Here is a 16,461-nt window from a genome sequence, read left to right as displayed (position 1 = left end):
CTTCTCAGACACAGTAAATACAGGAGAGAAGTAATGGCAATTACGCTATACTTCGACAGAAAACTTGCAAAGACACCACTCAGAAATCAGACTCTTATACCTCAGCAAGGGAATGATAAAAGACAGAAATTCAGGAATGTCACAAAGACAATAAGAAAATAAGATAATCAGATAATCGGATGCTTTTCCAACGAAATGAGCTTGTATTTATAATCCCCTATTGGAAAAAGTTTCCTAAAAGAACTCAACTCCAAAAATTGCAAGAGTTTCCAAAAAGAACTCAACATCGGAAACTTTCCAACACAACTCTTCATAATATCTCTTAATGGCATTATTATAAGAATGTGGCTTTATTCATAATATCTCTTAATGGCATTACTATAAGAATGTGGCTTTATTAATTATTTAATAAATATAAGCTCACACAATAAATAATCCATCCGCTGCAGGTGATAATTGACTGCCAGTCTCACCAACTGCACTGCCAAATATGGCAACTAACAGAAATAAACTTACTAAAAATAGTAAGTTTGCAACTAAAACCCCCAAATCATCTTGTCAACTCACGAGGGTTCACAATAATGAACTGACTCAATCATTTGCAGAAACTTGCCAAAAATGGGGACATTACAATTGATAAAATTTAACCACCTTCGATGAATTTGTAATGGCCCTTGCCAATAGGCCACTAATAACCACTAATACTGAACTATGAAATTTCATCAAACACTTGACATGCAAACTAAATACACTGCTGAAAGTAAAATGCTGAATAAAGGAAATTGTTGTGCAACAAATCTAATCAAATAGCTGATGTAAAATAGTGCCAATGTATTCATTCAATGATAACCAAATGCTTTTACATATGATATGCGATTTTCAACTCAAAGCATTACAACATGGCACATTACAAACAAACTCTTACTGGCTAAATGCAACTGAGAATTTCTTGCAACTAGAAACTGAAAGGAAAGAACCTGGAGATTGAATGCTGAAGACGAAATGATGAAAATGCAACTCCAACCTAACCTTAGACTTGCTGACAATGTACAGCCGTACATGTACGGACTAGTACAGCACCTGGCAAAAAATAAATACTAGGCTCAAAGGTGCCGAAAATGGTATAGAAATAATCACCAGGCTCCAAGGAAAATTCTACCAAAAACCTAAAAATCAAACTCCTAGCAAACAGTGAGATATTAGCAAAAATGTATGTCTAGGCTGAAAACCTAACCCTGCTGGAAATGTCTAAATACCAAATAAACCCAACTTGAAGTAGCTGAATACCACTTCCAAAGCGCAACCCTTCAAAGGATATTTCACCTCCTTAGTTATGCAAATCCTTAGGAGACTCCATTCCTAATGATCAAATAACAATCTGCAGACCAAGATGGCGCCACAAATGCTCAAACAGAAAAAGTAGTGTAAACTCAAGTCATGGATGTCCAAATGAGAGGCCAAGCACTCTATTTATTCACTTTTTTAAGAAGCCACTAAGAACTTCTAGAAGTATCCATAAAATATTCTTATGAAATCCCTTGTAATGCACTTTTATATAAAAAGCAACTTTATAAAATAAAAAGTGCAACTCAACTCAAAATTATAATATTTTGGCACCCACATAACATATAAAATAAAAATATGATGAACCCCATCTCTCCAAGAGCAAATAAGACCATCCAATCTCCAAATAATCATCAGAATGACTCTCTCACCAAAATCATCTGCCTACGAGAGTCCATGATAGGCAAATTCACTGAAAAATAACATGTCACTAAAAAGGGGACATGACAATCCACCCCCTCCTGAAATTTCTTGCCCTCAAGCAATCTCAAAGTTGGATGTTGCAAAATATCTTCTCTCTCCCATGTGGCATCCTTCTCGAGTAAATCTCTCCACTTCACCAAGTACTCTCTGATAGACCTCCTACGGAGCTATCTCTCTCTGCTGTCAATGATGCACTCAGGAACAACAACCAATTTCCCTTCATTATCTAATGGAGGAAGAACTGTTGAAGGCACAACATGCTGACCCAACGCCTTCTTGAGTCGTGACACATGGTAAACATTGTGCACCCTACTGTCTATTGGAAGCTCAAGCTCATAAGCCATCTCACCTATCCGCCTGATAATCTTGAAAGAGCCATAGTATCTAGGCTTAAGCTTCTTTGACTCCCTCTTCCTGAGAGTAGACTGTCGGTAAGGCTGCAACATGAGGTAAACCATGTCACCAACCTCAAAACTCCTCTCTATCCTCTTCTGATCTGCACACTACTTATGCTGATTCTGTGCTCTGGCAATATTATCTCTGAAAGCATCAACAATGTCCTTGCTCTCCTGAAGCAAATCTCCAACACGAGGAACTCTAACATCACTCATAAGCAAATCAACAAAGCTCGGTGCATTATAGCCATATGGTGCTCTGAAAGGAGTCATCTCAATAGACATGTGATAAGTAGTATTATAGCAATACTCACATAAATAAATCCATCTAACCCATGCTTTTTGCTGACCAGCCACGTAGTTCCTCAAATATCGCTCCACCCACTTATTTACTATCTTTTTTTGCCCATCAGTCTGCAGGTGATAAAGGGTGCTAGGTGTGAGCTTAGTGCCACATAAATGGAACACCTCTTGCCAAAAATGACTCAAGAATCTACTGTCCCTGTCACTCACTATGCTCCGGAGTATCCCATGTAGTCTGAAAATCTCCCTGAAAAAGACTTCAGCCACCTGCACTGCTGTGTAAGTAGTGGTGATGGGAAAGAAGTGTGCATACTTCATCAACCTGTCTACCACCACATAGATGCAATCTCGCCCTTGGGCCTTAGGCAAGCCCGTAATGAAATCCATGGATATACACTCCCACTTCCTGTCAGGAATGGGAAGTGGTTGTAGGAGCCCTACTAGAAAGGTGTGCTCTTGTTTGTTCTACTGACAAACAGGGCACATCTGCCTTGAGCCCCTTCCATGTGAACCGCTCCCATACCTGCTTGTACATTTTGAAGTATCTAGGATGTCCAATTGTAGGTGAATCATGAAGTGCTCTCATAACAATACGCTTCACCTTCGATCATGGGACTAAGAATACCCTGTTCTTGTAGATAATCAAATCATCCACAAGTGTATACCTGGTATCGACAACTGTCCCATCAATAATCTCGGATGCCCATGAATCTCTAGCATACTCAGCAATGATCAAGTGCCTCCAATCCTTTGATATCTGAATCATAGCACTGAGATGTGGTCTACGTGACAATGCATTTGCTACCACATTCTAAGTCCCTTTCACATAGGAGATGTCAAAATCATAAGCCTGTAGTTTACTAACCCACTTTTGCTGCCTGTCATTAAGATCTCTCTATCCAAGGAAATGTCTCAAACTATTATAGTCAGTTTTAATGCAAAACTTTACCACCCACCAAATACTACCTAAATTTAGCCAATGCATGCATAATAGCTAACATCTCCTTGTCGTATATACTACATGATCTTTCTAGCCCACGGAGCTTCCTGCTCTCAAATGCAATGGGGTGCTTGTCATGCATCAGAACAGCACCAATACCCTTTCCAGATGCATCACACTGAAGCTCAAATGGCTTCGAGAAGTCAAGCAATGCTAACACAGGGCATGTAGTCATGATCTCCTTGAATCTCTCAAAGAAAGCTTGTGCCTTAGGTGTTCAAACAAAGGTTCCCTTCTTCAAAAAATCTGTCATACGAGCTGCATGACGCGAATCACAAACAAATCTGTGGTAGAAACCACACAACTCAAGAAACCCTCTCAACTGTGTTAGGTTCTCTGGACTAGGCCAATCCACAATAGCACGGATCTTATCAGGATCCATCCTTACTTCCTCTGCACTAATGATGTGACCCAAATACAATAGCTCTGTCATGCCCAAATCACAATTGGACTCCTTGGCATACAAGGACTCCAACTGCAAGATCCCCAAAACTGTCTCCAACTGCTCCATGTGCTCCTGCCAAGTCCGACTGTAAATGAGAATATCATCAAAGAAGACTAACACATACTTCCTCGACTGGTGACGGAAGACCCTATTCATGGTGGACTGAAAAGTAGCTGGCGCATTAGTCAGCCCAAATGGCATGACCACAAACTCAAAGTGCCCGCAGTGACATCTGAAGGCAGTCTTCTCAATATCCTACTCTCTAATTCTGATCTGATGATAGCCGGATCTCAAATCAATCTTTGTGAAGTAACATGCACCGTGAAGCTCATCAATCAACTCATCAATCCGTGGAATGAGGTACCTGTTCTTGATTGTCCTTTTGTTCAACACCTTGTAATCAATGCACATCCTCAATGTACCATCCTTTTTCTTCACCAACACAACCGAAGAAGCAAAAGGAGACTTGCTAGGCCTGATGTGACCCATTGCAAGAAGCTCCTTGATGGATTTCTCACTCACATCCTTGAACCTCTTGGGATGCCTATATGGTGTAATCATCATGGGTTTAGCACCCTCCTCTAACTCAATGATGTGCTCAATACCTCTGTCTGGTGGTTTGCCAAGTGGGATGTCACTGAAGACTCTATCATACTTCTCTGTATGTCTAGATGATACTCTGTCTTATGTTGTCCCTCCTGTGTAGGCATGAGAGTACATACAGCTGCCCACTCAATGTCATCATGTCTGGCTATCCTCTCCAACCGTCTGAAGGAAATAATCCTGATGTCTCCATTCCTGATGGCTCTCAAAATGTGTTGCTTCCCATCCACTTCAAACTTAATCTCCATCTCCTTCAATCTGAAGGTGACCTCTTCCAATGAGCGCAACTGCTCCATCCCAAGAACAATATCCAGATCACCCATGTTGACAACATGGTAGTCTGCCTTGAACTCATAGTTGTTCAAGCGTAAGGGCAAATTTCTAACCATCCTGTTACACTTAAGAGTGTAACCATCAGCAACCTGTACTTGTAGTCCCTCAAACTCCTCAGTCATAATTCCATGACGTTCAACAAAACGTGCATCAATGAAATTGTGCGTAGCACCTGTATCAACCAAAGTAATAACTCTCTGCCCTGCTAGAACACCACGCAATCTAAAAGATCCTTCCTGCTGAATGCTAGACAAGCGTGTCCATGTAAGTGCAACTCGGGCTCCTCTTTAGTCTCCGGAGCTTCTACTTTTGCCTCGAGCTCTGCATCAATATGATCAACCTCATGTTCAAAATTATTAGAATCTGAACCCACGTAGTAAGCCCACATAACCCTGTTAGCCTTCCCCTTAGGCCTCATAGGACAATCATGATCTCTGTCGTAGGGACCCTTGCAATAAAAACATAGCTTCTTCCTACGCAAGTCATTCAGTGTCTCCATATCCAAAGGTGTAGTAGACTTACCCTTGGTGTCACCCTTTTTGCCCTTGTTTTTATCGAACTTCTTATTGTCCTTGCATGACGAAGTGCTCCTGGAGGTGAACATGCTGGAGGGTGTTGTGAGCTCCATGCTCTGTGCCTTCCTCATAGCCTCTTGCAATGAAAGGGGATTGAATGCCTTGATCCACCCCTTTAGAGGTTCAAACAACCCCTTTGTAAATAGTATAACCAACCTCCTCTCGGACACATCCTGCACCATCATTGATAATCTCTAAAACTCACTGATGTAGACCTCCAAACTGTCTGTCTATCTCAACTGTGCAAGATCACGAAAGAAGACCTCCAAGTCTTTCTTATCAAAGCACTCTACCAATCTATCCACAAAATCCTGATAGGATGTCACCTGATTATGCTACAATGTAACCATACCATGTGACCACCAATCATGTGTTGTGCCTTCTAAATGCAAAGTGGCATACTTGATGGCATCCGTCTCTGACATAGGCCTCAATGCTAGGAACGTATCTAACTTATGGATCCAAGCTTGTGCTATCAACTGTCCACTGCCATTGAAAGATGGTAAGGTGAGCTTGCTAGCAACTCGCTGCAACTCACTATCCCGACATCCTATAGGCCTCCAATTCTGCTTGCTACTCCTCATGTACTCTCTTCTCTGACTCAGGTAGCGATCAAAATTCAGCAATTCACAAACATGTGAGATAGTGCCTGCCATTCTGCATCTGCAACTCAAAGATCATCCTGAAAGTCCTCTGGCATATCATCTTCTACTGCCTCCTCGGTCGCCTCTCTAAGGAATGTAGGGCGTGCAAACCTATTTGCAATCCATGACCTGTGCCTAGGAGCACCCTGTGAACCTGCTACACTCCTGTTATCTTGCTCTGGTGTCCCCCTACCTTGTTCCTGATTCCTCAACTGAACAACTCTCTTCATCATAGTAGTCAATGCACATATAGACTGAACTATCTCTTGTTGTCCAATAGCCATAGCCCGGAAGAAGTTTCTAGCCTCATCATCATCGGTCCTAGGGACTCTAGGTGGACTCTGTGACTATCGTTCACCCATAGTAAGTATATCTCTCAATGCCTGCTCACCCTTAGGTGCTACTCTCCTGCGTGTATAATACTTGTGATACCCAAAAGCTGAAGGATGCATAAAGATTCTTTACCCAACAGGATGGCAAGAACGCCGCTCTAATACCACTATAATGGCCCTTGCCAATAGGCCACTAATAACCACTAATACTGAACTATGAAATTTCATCAAACACTTGACATGCAAACTAAATACACTACTGAAAGTAAAACGCTGAATAAAGGAAATTGTTGTGCAACAAATATACTCAAATAGCTGATGTAAAATAGTGCCAATATATACATTCAATGATAACCAAATGCTTTTACATATGATATGCAATTTTCAATTCAAAGCATTACAACATGGCACATTACAAACAAACTCTTATTGGCTGAATGCAACTAAGCATTTCTTGCAACTACAAACTGAAAAGAAAGAACCTGGATTGAGCAAACGCTGGAGACTAAATGCTAAAGACGAAATGATAAAAATGCAACTCCAACCTGCCCTCAGACTTGCTGACCGTATGGCCTGTAGGTACAACCGTACATGTACAGACTGGTACGGCACCTGGCAAAAAATAAATACTGGGCTGAAAGGTGCCGAAAATGGTATAGAAATAATCGCCAGGCTCCAAGGAAAATTCTCCCAGGAAATTAAAATCAAACTCCCAACCAACAGTGAGATATGAGCAAAAATGTATGTCCAAGCTCAAAAACGAACCCTGCTGGAAATTTCTAAATACCAAATAAGCCCAACTTGAAGTAGCTGAATACCACTTCCAAAGCACAACCCTTCAAAGGATATTTCACCTCCTCAGTTATGCAAATTCTTAGGAGACTCCGTTCCTAATGATCAAATGACAATCTACAGACCAAGATGGCGCCACAAATGCTCAAAGAGAAAAAGTAGTGTAAACTCAAGTCATGGATGTCCAAATGAGAGGCCAAGCACTCTATTTATTCACTTTTCTAAGAAGCCACTAAGAACTTCTAGAAGTATCCATAAAATATTCTTATGAAATCCCTTGTAATGCACTTCTATATAAAAAGCAACTTTATAAAATAAAAAGTGCAACTCAACTCAAAATTATAATATTTTGGCCATCGCATAGCACATAAAATAAAACTATGATAAACCCCATCTCTCCAAGAGCAAATAAGACCATCCAATCCCCAAATAATCATCAAAATGACTCTCTCACCAAAATCATCTGCCTACGAGAGTCCATGATAGGCAAATTCACTGAAAAATAACATGTCACTAAAAAGGGGACATGACAGAATTCCCACAATTCAACACGAGGAAGGCTCCAAGCTATGTGAAGGTATTATGGCAATAGTAATGCTCCAAATGCAATTATAAATCCATATCTTCAATAAATTGCACTCTCCTCTGTTATCACAGCAAAAAAAGAAATACAATTTCATACTCAACAATAATACTTTTCCTTCAATATCTTCCAAACAAGGTGCAAAGCTTCTTATTAAGGGAGTTGTGAATGATTACTCAAGCTTTTGATGTATCAGCAGATGTCATAATATGATGTCGGCCAGACTCAATAAGCAATGATCACGTGGAGGATGAATTGCTTCAATATGTATTGATGGGATTACTGCTAGAAATAAATCTTTGTTGGGTTCTTAACAAGAATAGAAACTTCCCTTAGCAAATCCTTCCACCGATAACACCCATGTCATATGGCTCCTATTCACACATTGCTTATATGAAGATATCAAAGGTGTCCCTCCCCAATATGTTGTGGATAGTTACTATGGCTGTTGATGACTTCACAGATTAATATGTAACAGATAATGTCTTCCAGAACTAGGCTTCTCATTCTAGTCTGTTTTTATCTGCCTTTCAAATATAAGGCTTAAACAATGTTACTCAAGCTACGAGTGTTTCAATGACTTCGCACCACAAATAATCTTATGGCAATCTCTCTCTGCTCAAAACTTCATATATTACAATATCTAATTTATATGTGCCCATGTAAAATGGTGTAATTTGTTGCTCTTTCAGTGGAGTCCTGTGATATTACCATTGAACAATGAGCCCAATAATAACGTCAGTTATGATCTTTAGAGTATTCAATGACATTGTATTTTACTCCTCAATAATTAATTGGAGTTTCTTTCAGATCTATATGGTATCTCAATACATATACTCGTTGCATTCATATTTATGGCTATTGTATCTCTGTGTCTGTGTATCCTATGAAAGAGAGACGGCTACAATGGCCTTCTTTATTTGTTGGGTTTAATAATTTCAAACACATGATTTACTTGAGTGATCTTATACTAATATTCACCACTATTATTATTATTGCTGGCCTGCTTATGCCTTTCCATATTATTCTGATCTCCTTTCTCTTGGTATAACTAAGGGTCTTTGCAGAGTGCTCAGATGCAACTCTTTCTATATTCTTCTTCAATATTAATTTCCATCATTGTATGATCGCAGCCCACCAAATCATGAACTTATCATTGATGTGAGACTTTGCTGGAGATATAGATCGATGTTAGACATTATGTTTGTGTTGTCGGTGGATATAAATTGGCAATGATAAAAATAATTACTGTCGCTTTATAATGACCATCAGCTTGGTATATTCAGTCACATCTTTGATATCTTTCTTTCATCTCATATTGACATTAATACGTTAGAAGCGCTCTCATGTTGCTCTGCACAGTTCACCCATTCCAGAGACATTCGTTCCTGCTCTGATACCATGTTAAGATTATGATACTTTTACTGTGGGTGAGAATTTTAATATCTATCTATCTATATTCTTAGTCAAATTCCTGCTAGTGATTTTCTTGTAATATTATAAACAATATCGCAGGGAGAGAATATATTTTGAATAATGAAATGTATGCAGACCATAAAATAGATAGCAGTCTGCTTTATCTGTTGAGAAACTGTTAATACTGGCAGAGATCATATTGACTTTGAATGGAAGTAACCACTGCAATATATAAAGGATGTAAACACTGCAATGAAGCCACTGAAGACTGTTTTATTGTATGTGTTCATTGGTGTATCAACAGCAGGCCACAATGGAAATTTGTATTATTGTTAATACCAATGGTTTTTGTTAATACCAATGTAAACTTTACCTCATACATTCAGTCAGTCAGAACAAGCGGTCTTTACTTCAATTTGTTTATTATTATTGCATAACATTATGAATAGACATCATTTTAGTAATTTAATATATTGAAACATTTTTATAATATATTACGCATATTTATAATTTCAATAATATTTTATCCTGATTGAACCAACACATTAACAAGACTTGATGAGAACTTTCAGTAAAACATTTCATTATATGGATTGGTGGCAATCGTTTCATCAATTTTTGCCAATCAAATAATGAGTTATCTTAGAGAAATACGAAACTCAATTGGAAAAGCTTCATACAGTTACCTCCATTTTGTGATGACAAAATGCAGGACAACAATTTAAAAGAAAGCGTACTTCTAAAAATTCCAAAAACTCCCGTGATGTATGAGTACTTCTGGATAAAACCCAACAACGACTCCTGAACCACAAAAAATACTATAAAACAAAATAAAATGAACTTATCTTCATCATTTCTTGCATCACTTTTCTACAAGCATTTGAGCTATTAAACATATTGCAATGTTTGATATTTCACCAAGGTAGTTTGTGTGATCTCTTAAGCCTTAATTTGGCTTGACAGTGGGGCCTCCACCCCTCAACCCTTCCTTGGGGTAGATGCCAAGGCTGCTGCCCACAGATCCGATGAGACACTGCCCCTTGACCCCACTGGAATCTCTGCACTTAAACCCCTGAGAGGCCCATCTATCTACCCATCTATCTAATCCATCCCTAAACTCTCACTCTAGTTTTAGACAGCAAAAAGTAGGACTTATTTTGCACCTATGTTTTCCATAGATGAATTTTGTAAAATATTAATACAAATATGTAGGTTATAATTGGTGACATGAATTTGAACTGAATATTTCCACAATAAATCAAGGATGACCAATGTAAATTCAGTTATATGCATGCCTTTAAAGGTTCTAATACAAGTTCATGTGCTTTCTTCCTCAAGTAATGTAAAGTCCAGTTTTTTATGAGTTACTGTCAAGTCAATGTTTTTGAATTATGCTTGAAAGCATCAATGAATATTATTGTAATGCTCTAAATGTTCATGAATGTTTCCGGTGCATTCCTTGCAAAAAATAGACTAGCCTATGCAGTTATATACTTTTTGCAACCAAATCATACTATACATTATTCAAAAATGATTCACACTCTATAGAGGTGGTCACAATTCACCTCGTATAACAGCTCCAGTACATTTAGAACAGCAAGCATATCACTTGTGCTGTTGAGCTCTTGCTCAAACAAGTCTAGAAGGCCTGATTGATAAACTGCTGCAGCTGTTTCGCTTGAGATGCTAAAAAGTGCAGCAGCAATAGACAAAACACGAATTCGCACCTGAAAATTCCATGTAGAGACAAAACATTATTGAAAAACAGGTCAAAACGTAAAATTGGTGTAATCCTTGCTAATTTTTGCATTTATTTAAAACAATTTCTCCAACATGAATATATGAAATATAAAATTTACATTATTTGAGCAAACAACAATGAAATGGCTATCTTCTAGTAAAAGATAGTTAAAGCGCACTTATAGCATCCACATCTACCAAAAATGGCTGTGAATTTCAAATGCAATTGAAAGATCAATTTGAACTTATGTGCACAACAAACTCTCCACACTGATACGTTTTTGATCCCCAAATGTGTAAATCAATTGCATGAATCTCAGAATGTTCTCAAAAAAGAATTTTTCTGATATTTATCACCCCTATTGGCTTCACTTAATCTATGGTAATGCAACTATACAAGAAATTGTTTTAACTCATAGTGAAATTCAAAATGCACATTCAAATCTCTTCAACCTACCACCACCAAAAGATGAATATTAAATGAAAAGGGATAATCCAGAATTCAAGAGAGTACAAAATATAAGATACAAATGCTCTGGTAAATGGTAGAACTTGTTGAAATATGACAAATCTTTTACCAAGGAAAAAGAACATTAAGCCTAAAACAGAAAAAGATCAAAACTAGGCAGAAAAGATATCGAATGATCTTCAAGAATTCATTACTCCAGGCAACTGCATTATATGGATGCCTCAGTTGACTCTGTCCAATCACAATGTAGATACAAAAACGTTTAAATGCATGCTATACACATGATAACATAGAATAAAAATTAAGAAATATATATAAACAAGATTCTGTGGAGACGTTTCTCACGCCTCAAATGAAGTCTTTTAGGATGTTCTAGCCCTCTGAGGACAGGATTCTGTGCATACTTTTTTCAGATCGCAAAATGACGTCATTTATGATGTTTAAGCCATCTCCTATTCAATAACAATGGGAAGGCAGATGTCAGTAGGTATCACTGTCTAGTATGCAAGGTTCCTTAGCATCGATTTTTAACTAATGTCTGATATTCAGTGGCATAGCTCCCCTTATTTCTTTTTCCCCTAATCCCTTTCACATTCAAGACCTATCTAGGTTGAGGTTTTTGCTTCTCCTTGTCACCTTACTGCAAAGACAGGCAAAATAATTCCATTCATATGCCATTTCCTCATTCATCCATAGGTGCTATTATTTGGCATGCTGGTCATATTTTAACTTCTCTGTCTGTCATTTGTCATTTGTGTCATTTTCTCCAACTAGACCAACAAAAATATTTTACACAGAATTCCTAGAGTTGTCATACTCTGCAAATGCAAGTTACAAATATAGACTTCTCTTGAACAAATCAAAATTCGTTTATAAGGTTTGGTATCTTGCCTACAGTGAAGTCTACTATAGCTTGTATTTCTGTCAAAGGTAAGAATAATTTTTCCCTTCTTTACAGATTACAACAACATCAAGCCAGGATCTATCCATTCCACAAGGTTAGGCCAAAGTCAGCAAGCTCAACACCTACAAGATGAAAGAAAGGCCAACAGCTACAAGATGAAAGACAGCTAGCATTATCTATTACATCTAAGTTATATCTAATTACAGGCTTTCTTTGAGAGACTCAGAGAACCTATAACTAAGGCCATCAACAGTTTAGAAACTTCAGTCTGAAATCAAGAAATGTTGACATCATTGTAATATACCCTTCTAATAAGATAAGATAAGATAAGATAAAATTATTAATGTCCAAGAAAAGACCACAAAGGGTCTATGGGACTCAGAGTTTACAACCAGACAGCTGACAACAGCAGGAACAACAGCTGAATAAAGAAATTCACAATAGTCAATATCCCTATTTGAAATAATTCAGTAATCGATTAAAAAAATAAAATGATTGTTTTGATCATCCAACTAAAATTGCTATACATATAATTATTTCAATTATTAATTAATAACTAAAATATATGTTAATCAATATATATCTATCAATAAACAAGACTCCATATAAGAATGAATAATCAACCCATAAAAAGATGAATAAACTTTACATTAATCCCCAACTACCCTAAAGAAATAACCTTCTACTAAATCCGTAAGTAATCTAAAATCAAAATCCCATTACCGATTATGTCAGGTATCAAGGAATGCGACCAATCCAAGGGGTCCATATGCTATAAATATAAGTTAGTGTCTAACCATGTAGGGAAAAAATAACGCATAACAGAACAATAAGAAAGGGGATTAAAGGGGATTATCATCGAAGACATGCAGAGTTATTTGGATATTATGCAGTTAGCATCCACTAAATATTATATCATACACCTTGCATTCACATCAGTTATGTGAGGTTAGATAACAAGATAAAGGAGCACAAAATATAAGGAGGAAAAAGAATATTTTAGGGAAATATATAAAAGGTGACAATAGGAATTATAATCAAGTTAAATAACATATAATTTCAAGGGAATCCCGAATTTGTAGGAGCCGGCATCTTGCAAAGAAAAAATGGTAAGTTTTAATGTTTTTTATGGATAATGATTAGTATATGTGTTTATATTAGGAAACTTTTAAAGAATAATTAATAGACAACAATATATGCAAAATAAAGGTTTAGTAAAGCAATATACTTATAAATAGTAATTTAGGTTCATCATTATATTAAATAGAAAATATGGAGACTAGTTCTATGGTAATATGAATGAATAAACTAATCTTACATTAAGCAATAAATAATTTGGAAATGTACATTGTATATACAAGATTGTTTGTGTATATTTATAGGAAAGCAGGTTATGATTAAATTTTAATATTGTGAATAATTCTTATAGTGCCAGTACGAGAAGTGAGATCCTTGTATAAATGCCTATCGTGCCGATGCGAGAGATGAGTAACCCTATATGAACAGCAAGATTAAAAATGGATAATATTGTGTCAGTCCATTAGACTGACATCGTGGAAATTAATGAGACTCGAAGCATGGAGTATGCGAGATGTTAAGATCTCCATCTGACCACCATGGCCGGGAATCAATAGATAACCTCCATGTGCCAAAACATTTTAATGATGTCAACGTATGCATATGTGATTGGTCTTGCATAAAGGTTGTCCCATCCAAGAAGAATCTTAAAGAGTGGGCTCCCGTGAAGACGGCGAGGTAGCTATGAGCTAGGAAGCTCGATTTGGAGACGTCCTTAAGATAGAGGTTAAATTAGAGGGTAGGATAATATAGTTAGTTTTGTTATTGTTGTGATTCTAACCATTATTTTGCAGGTATTACTTGTCCCAAACCAACCCTAATAGTGGGGACATCACAATCATTAAGTGTTTTAGTAAGATAAAGCTGCTGGCATACTGATCTAAAATAAGTTAGCAACAATAAAAAGGTAATTGCGTTGGATGATGTATAGATGTTGTGTCAGCAATTAATAACACATGGATTCAAATAAAGGAGCTGATAGGGTCTAAGAACAACAATAACCAGATAGATTTGAATAAACATTCTGACAAGGTCCAAGAGCCCCCTATTAGGCCATCAAAAATCAAGCAGCATATATTTGTCAAAACAGACAATAAATCTTGGTGATTCACTCCACAAAATTGCTGGTGGAGCTTGCAATCCTATCTTATCAAATCAAGTCTAACAATAAGCTTAAAGAAGAATTGATAGAAATCTTTAATATTCAGTTACTACTAAGATGCCACTTTTGTGTTTGTTATGACATATTTCTAATGCAATATTGTTGTCTGAAAATGTAGTTTCATAATGGCTGAACATTTTTCTATTGTTATCTGTTAACACTACAAATTTCAGATTTACAGTGCATCTTACAGAATACACATGCAGATTTTCCTTTTTGTGCTCGTGTTTTTTTTGGCAACAGCATAATTCCATCTGAATTATTACAAAGATGGCATGTTTTGAATTAAGGAAAATAAAGATTGTATCAGTTGCATTATATGGAGAAAATATATCAACTTGAATCAGCACTTCTACGTTTAGGAGATGAATCTGAGATATATGCCAAAAAAAGGACCAAAAACCATACCAATGAAGCACAATTCATAGCCAACTGCTTCAAGTGCATGATACCTTTTTCTTCAGAAGGAAAAAGAAGTTCCTAGCAATATACAAACAGTGCAATTAAACAAAATGGTCTCCATTAATTAAAACAGACCATATATGTTTGTAACTCATAAAAAATGTTTCGCTGCTAAATTTTAAAAGTAAGTAAAAGAAACTCTTACAAGACCACTAGTTGATTTGGCAAGGTTCTTCACGGCTTCTGCGGCTGCCTCTGCTACATTATCATCACTATTAAGAAAATAACCACAGAGACAAATGAATAAGTAGACTTATATTAAGCATTTTCTAATAAAAAGGTAAATGACCATATTTAATTAGCTAAGCGTAGGCAGAAACGATGTTATGCTGCATACCAAAGAACAAATTACAAAATAGAAGATACACAAGATAGAAAACTATTCATGAAAAACAAAATTGAGAACAATCGTTAAAGATGGTAAGAGACTGCTGATACAAAAGTACAAATTCACTTTATTTCATACTGTCGTGGCTCACCCATCAGCAAGGCAGGTGATGATAGATGTCAAGAGACCATTCTCAGCAATCACTTGTATTCCAATACCTTCATCTTTGTTACTGTTCTCAAGAAAATGTGCAACCTACAAATATCAATAAATGATTATAAATAACTTTAAAGAAAACAAATTTCGCATGGAATTCCCATTCAGCCAGCAACTTAGTATCTTGCATTGCAGCTGCTCTACTGGCATAAAGTAACTATCCACAAAATATATCTTTAATGCCTATAAATGCCACTCTTTGTAAATAATGGACTCACTTGTTTGTTAATTGCATTGAATCATTGGCTAATTAGGATTAAACATCTAAAACACCATGCAAGGAAGAAAAAAGCAGAAAACTTACTGACTTTTGTGTTATCCTGCCCTGTTTTCTTATTCTCAATTAAAAATACTTTTCCTTTTTGTCCATTTTATGATTTATTTTGTGTCAGTATCCTTACAGCTAGACAGAAGGTACAGAAAGAAGGGGTTTGTTTAGTTGATGGTTCAGCTGGAATCAATTATAAATAGCAGCAAATGAAAATTTTGAAACAACACAAATAACATGCAATATCTTCCAGATTTAGATGCCCATCAGAATAATGGATTTTTTATCAATACAACAGCAACAAATTTCATTAAATCCTTCACATATCAAAGCCAAACATACCCAGAAAAAGTTGAGACTATGAAGCACGGTTGTAATTAAATCAGACCTGCAAACTCCCAGATCTGGGCATCACAATTCTAACTGCCTATTGCCAATGATGGAAGAATGTCTGCAGCTCAAACAGCCCAATTTGGTTTTATTAAACCCTTCACAACCTGTCCAATCAGAATCTACAAATCTGCAATAGCCCTAATTATTGAGTAATTTGATTTTTCAGTTGAACACACATGTTGCCTGTATAATAAACACCTCAGAACTTGTAGATTGCATCTTTCAACAGTGTATAAGATCTAACCAGCGAGAGA

General features: G+C 36.9%; 1 protein-coding gene across 2 annotated transcripts in view; it reads right to left on the bottom strand.

The window, feature by feature from the left end:
• The window catches only part of LOC149569217 (ARM repeat superfamily protein), a 280,021-nt gene that overhangs the window by 101,300 nt on the left and 162,260 nt on the right, over nt 1–16,461 (bottom strand). For both annotated transcript variants that reach the window (XM_089821970.1, XM_089821969.1), the window contains exons 5-8: nt 15,482–15,585; nt 15,148–15,214; nt 14,949–15,020; nt 10,754–10,915 (exon numbers count right to left, since the gene is read on the bottom strand). In XM_089821970.1, coding sequence (XP_089678096.1) covers nt 10,754–10,915; nt 14,949–15,020; nt 15,148–15,214; nt 15,482–15,585 — 405 coding nt within the window. The remainder of the gene's footprint in view (nt 1–10,753; nt 10,916–14,948; nt 15,021–15,147; nt 15,215–15,481; nt 15,586–16,461) is intronic.

Source organism: Cupressus sempervirens, chromosome 3, assembly GCF_028749045.1.
Source record: "Cupressus sempervirens isolate cs-2001-9-10 chromosome 3, ASM2874904v1, whole genome shotgun sequence".
In the NCBI taxonomy this organism is placed as follows: domain Eukaryota; kingdom Viridiplantae; phylum Streptophyta; class Pinopsida; order Cupressales; family Cupressaceae; genus Cupressus; species Cupressus sempervirens.
This window is presented reverse-complemented; position numbering and strand designations above follow the sequence as displayed.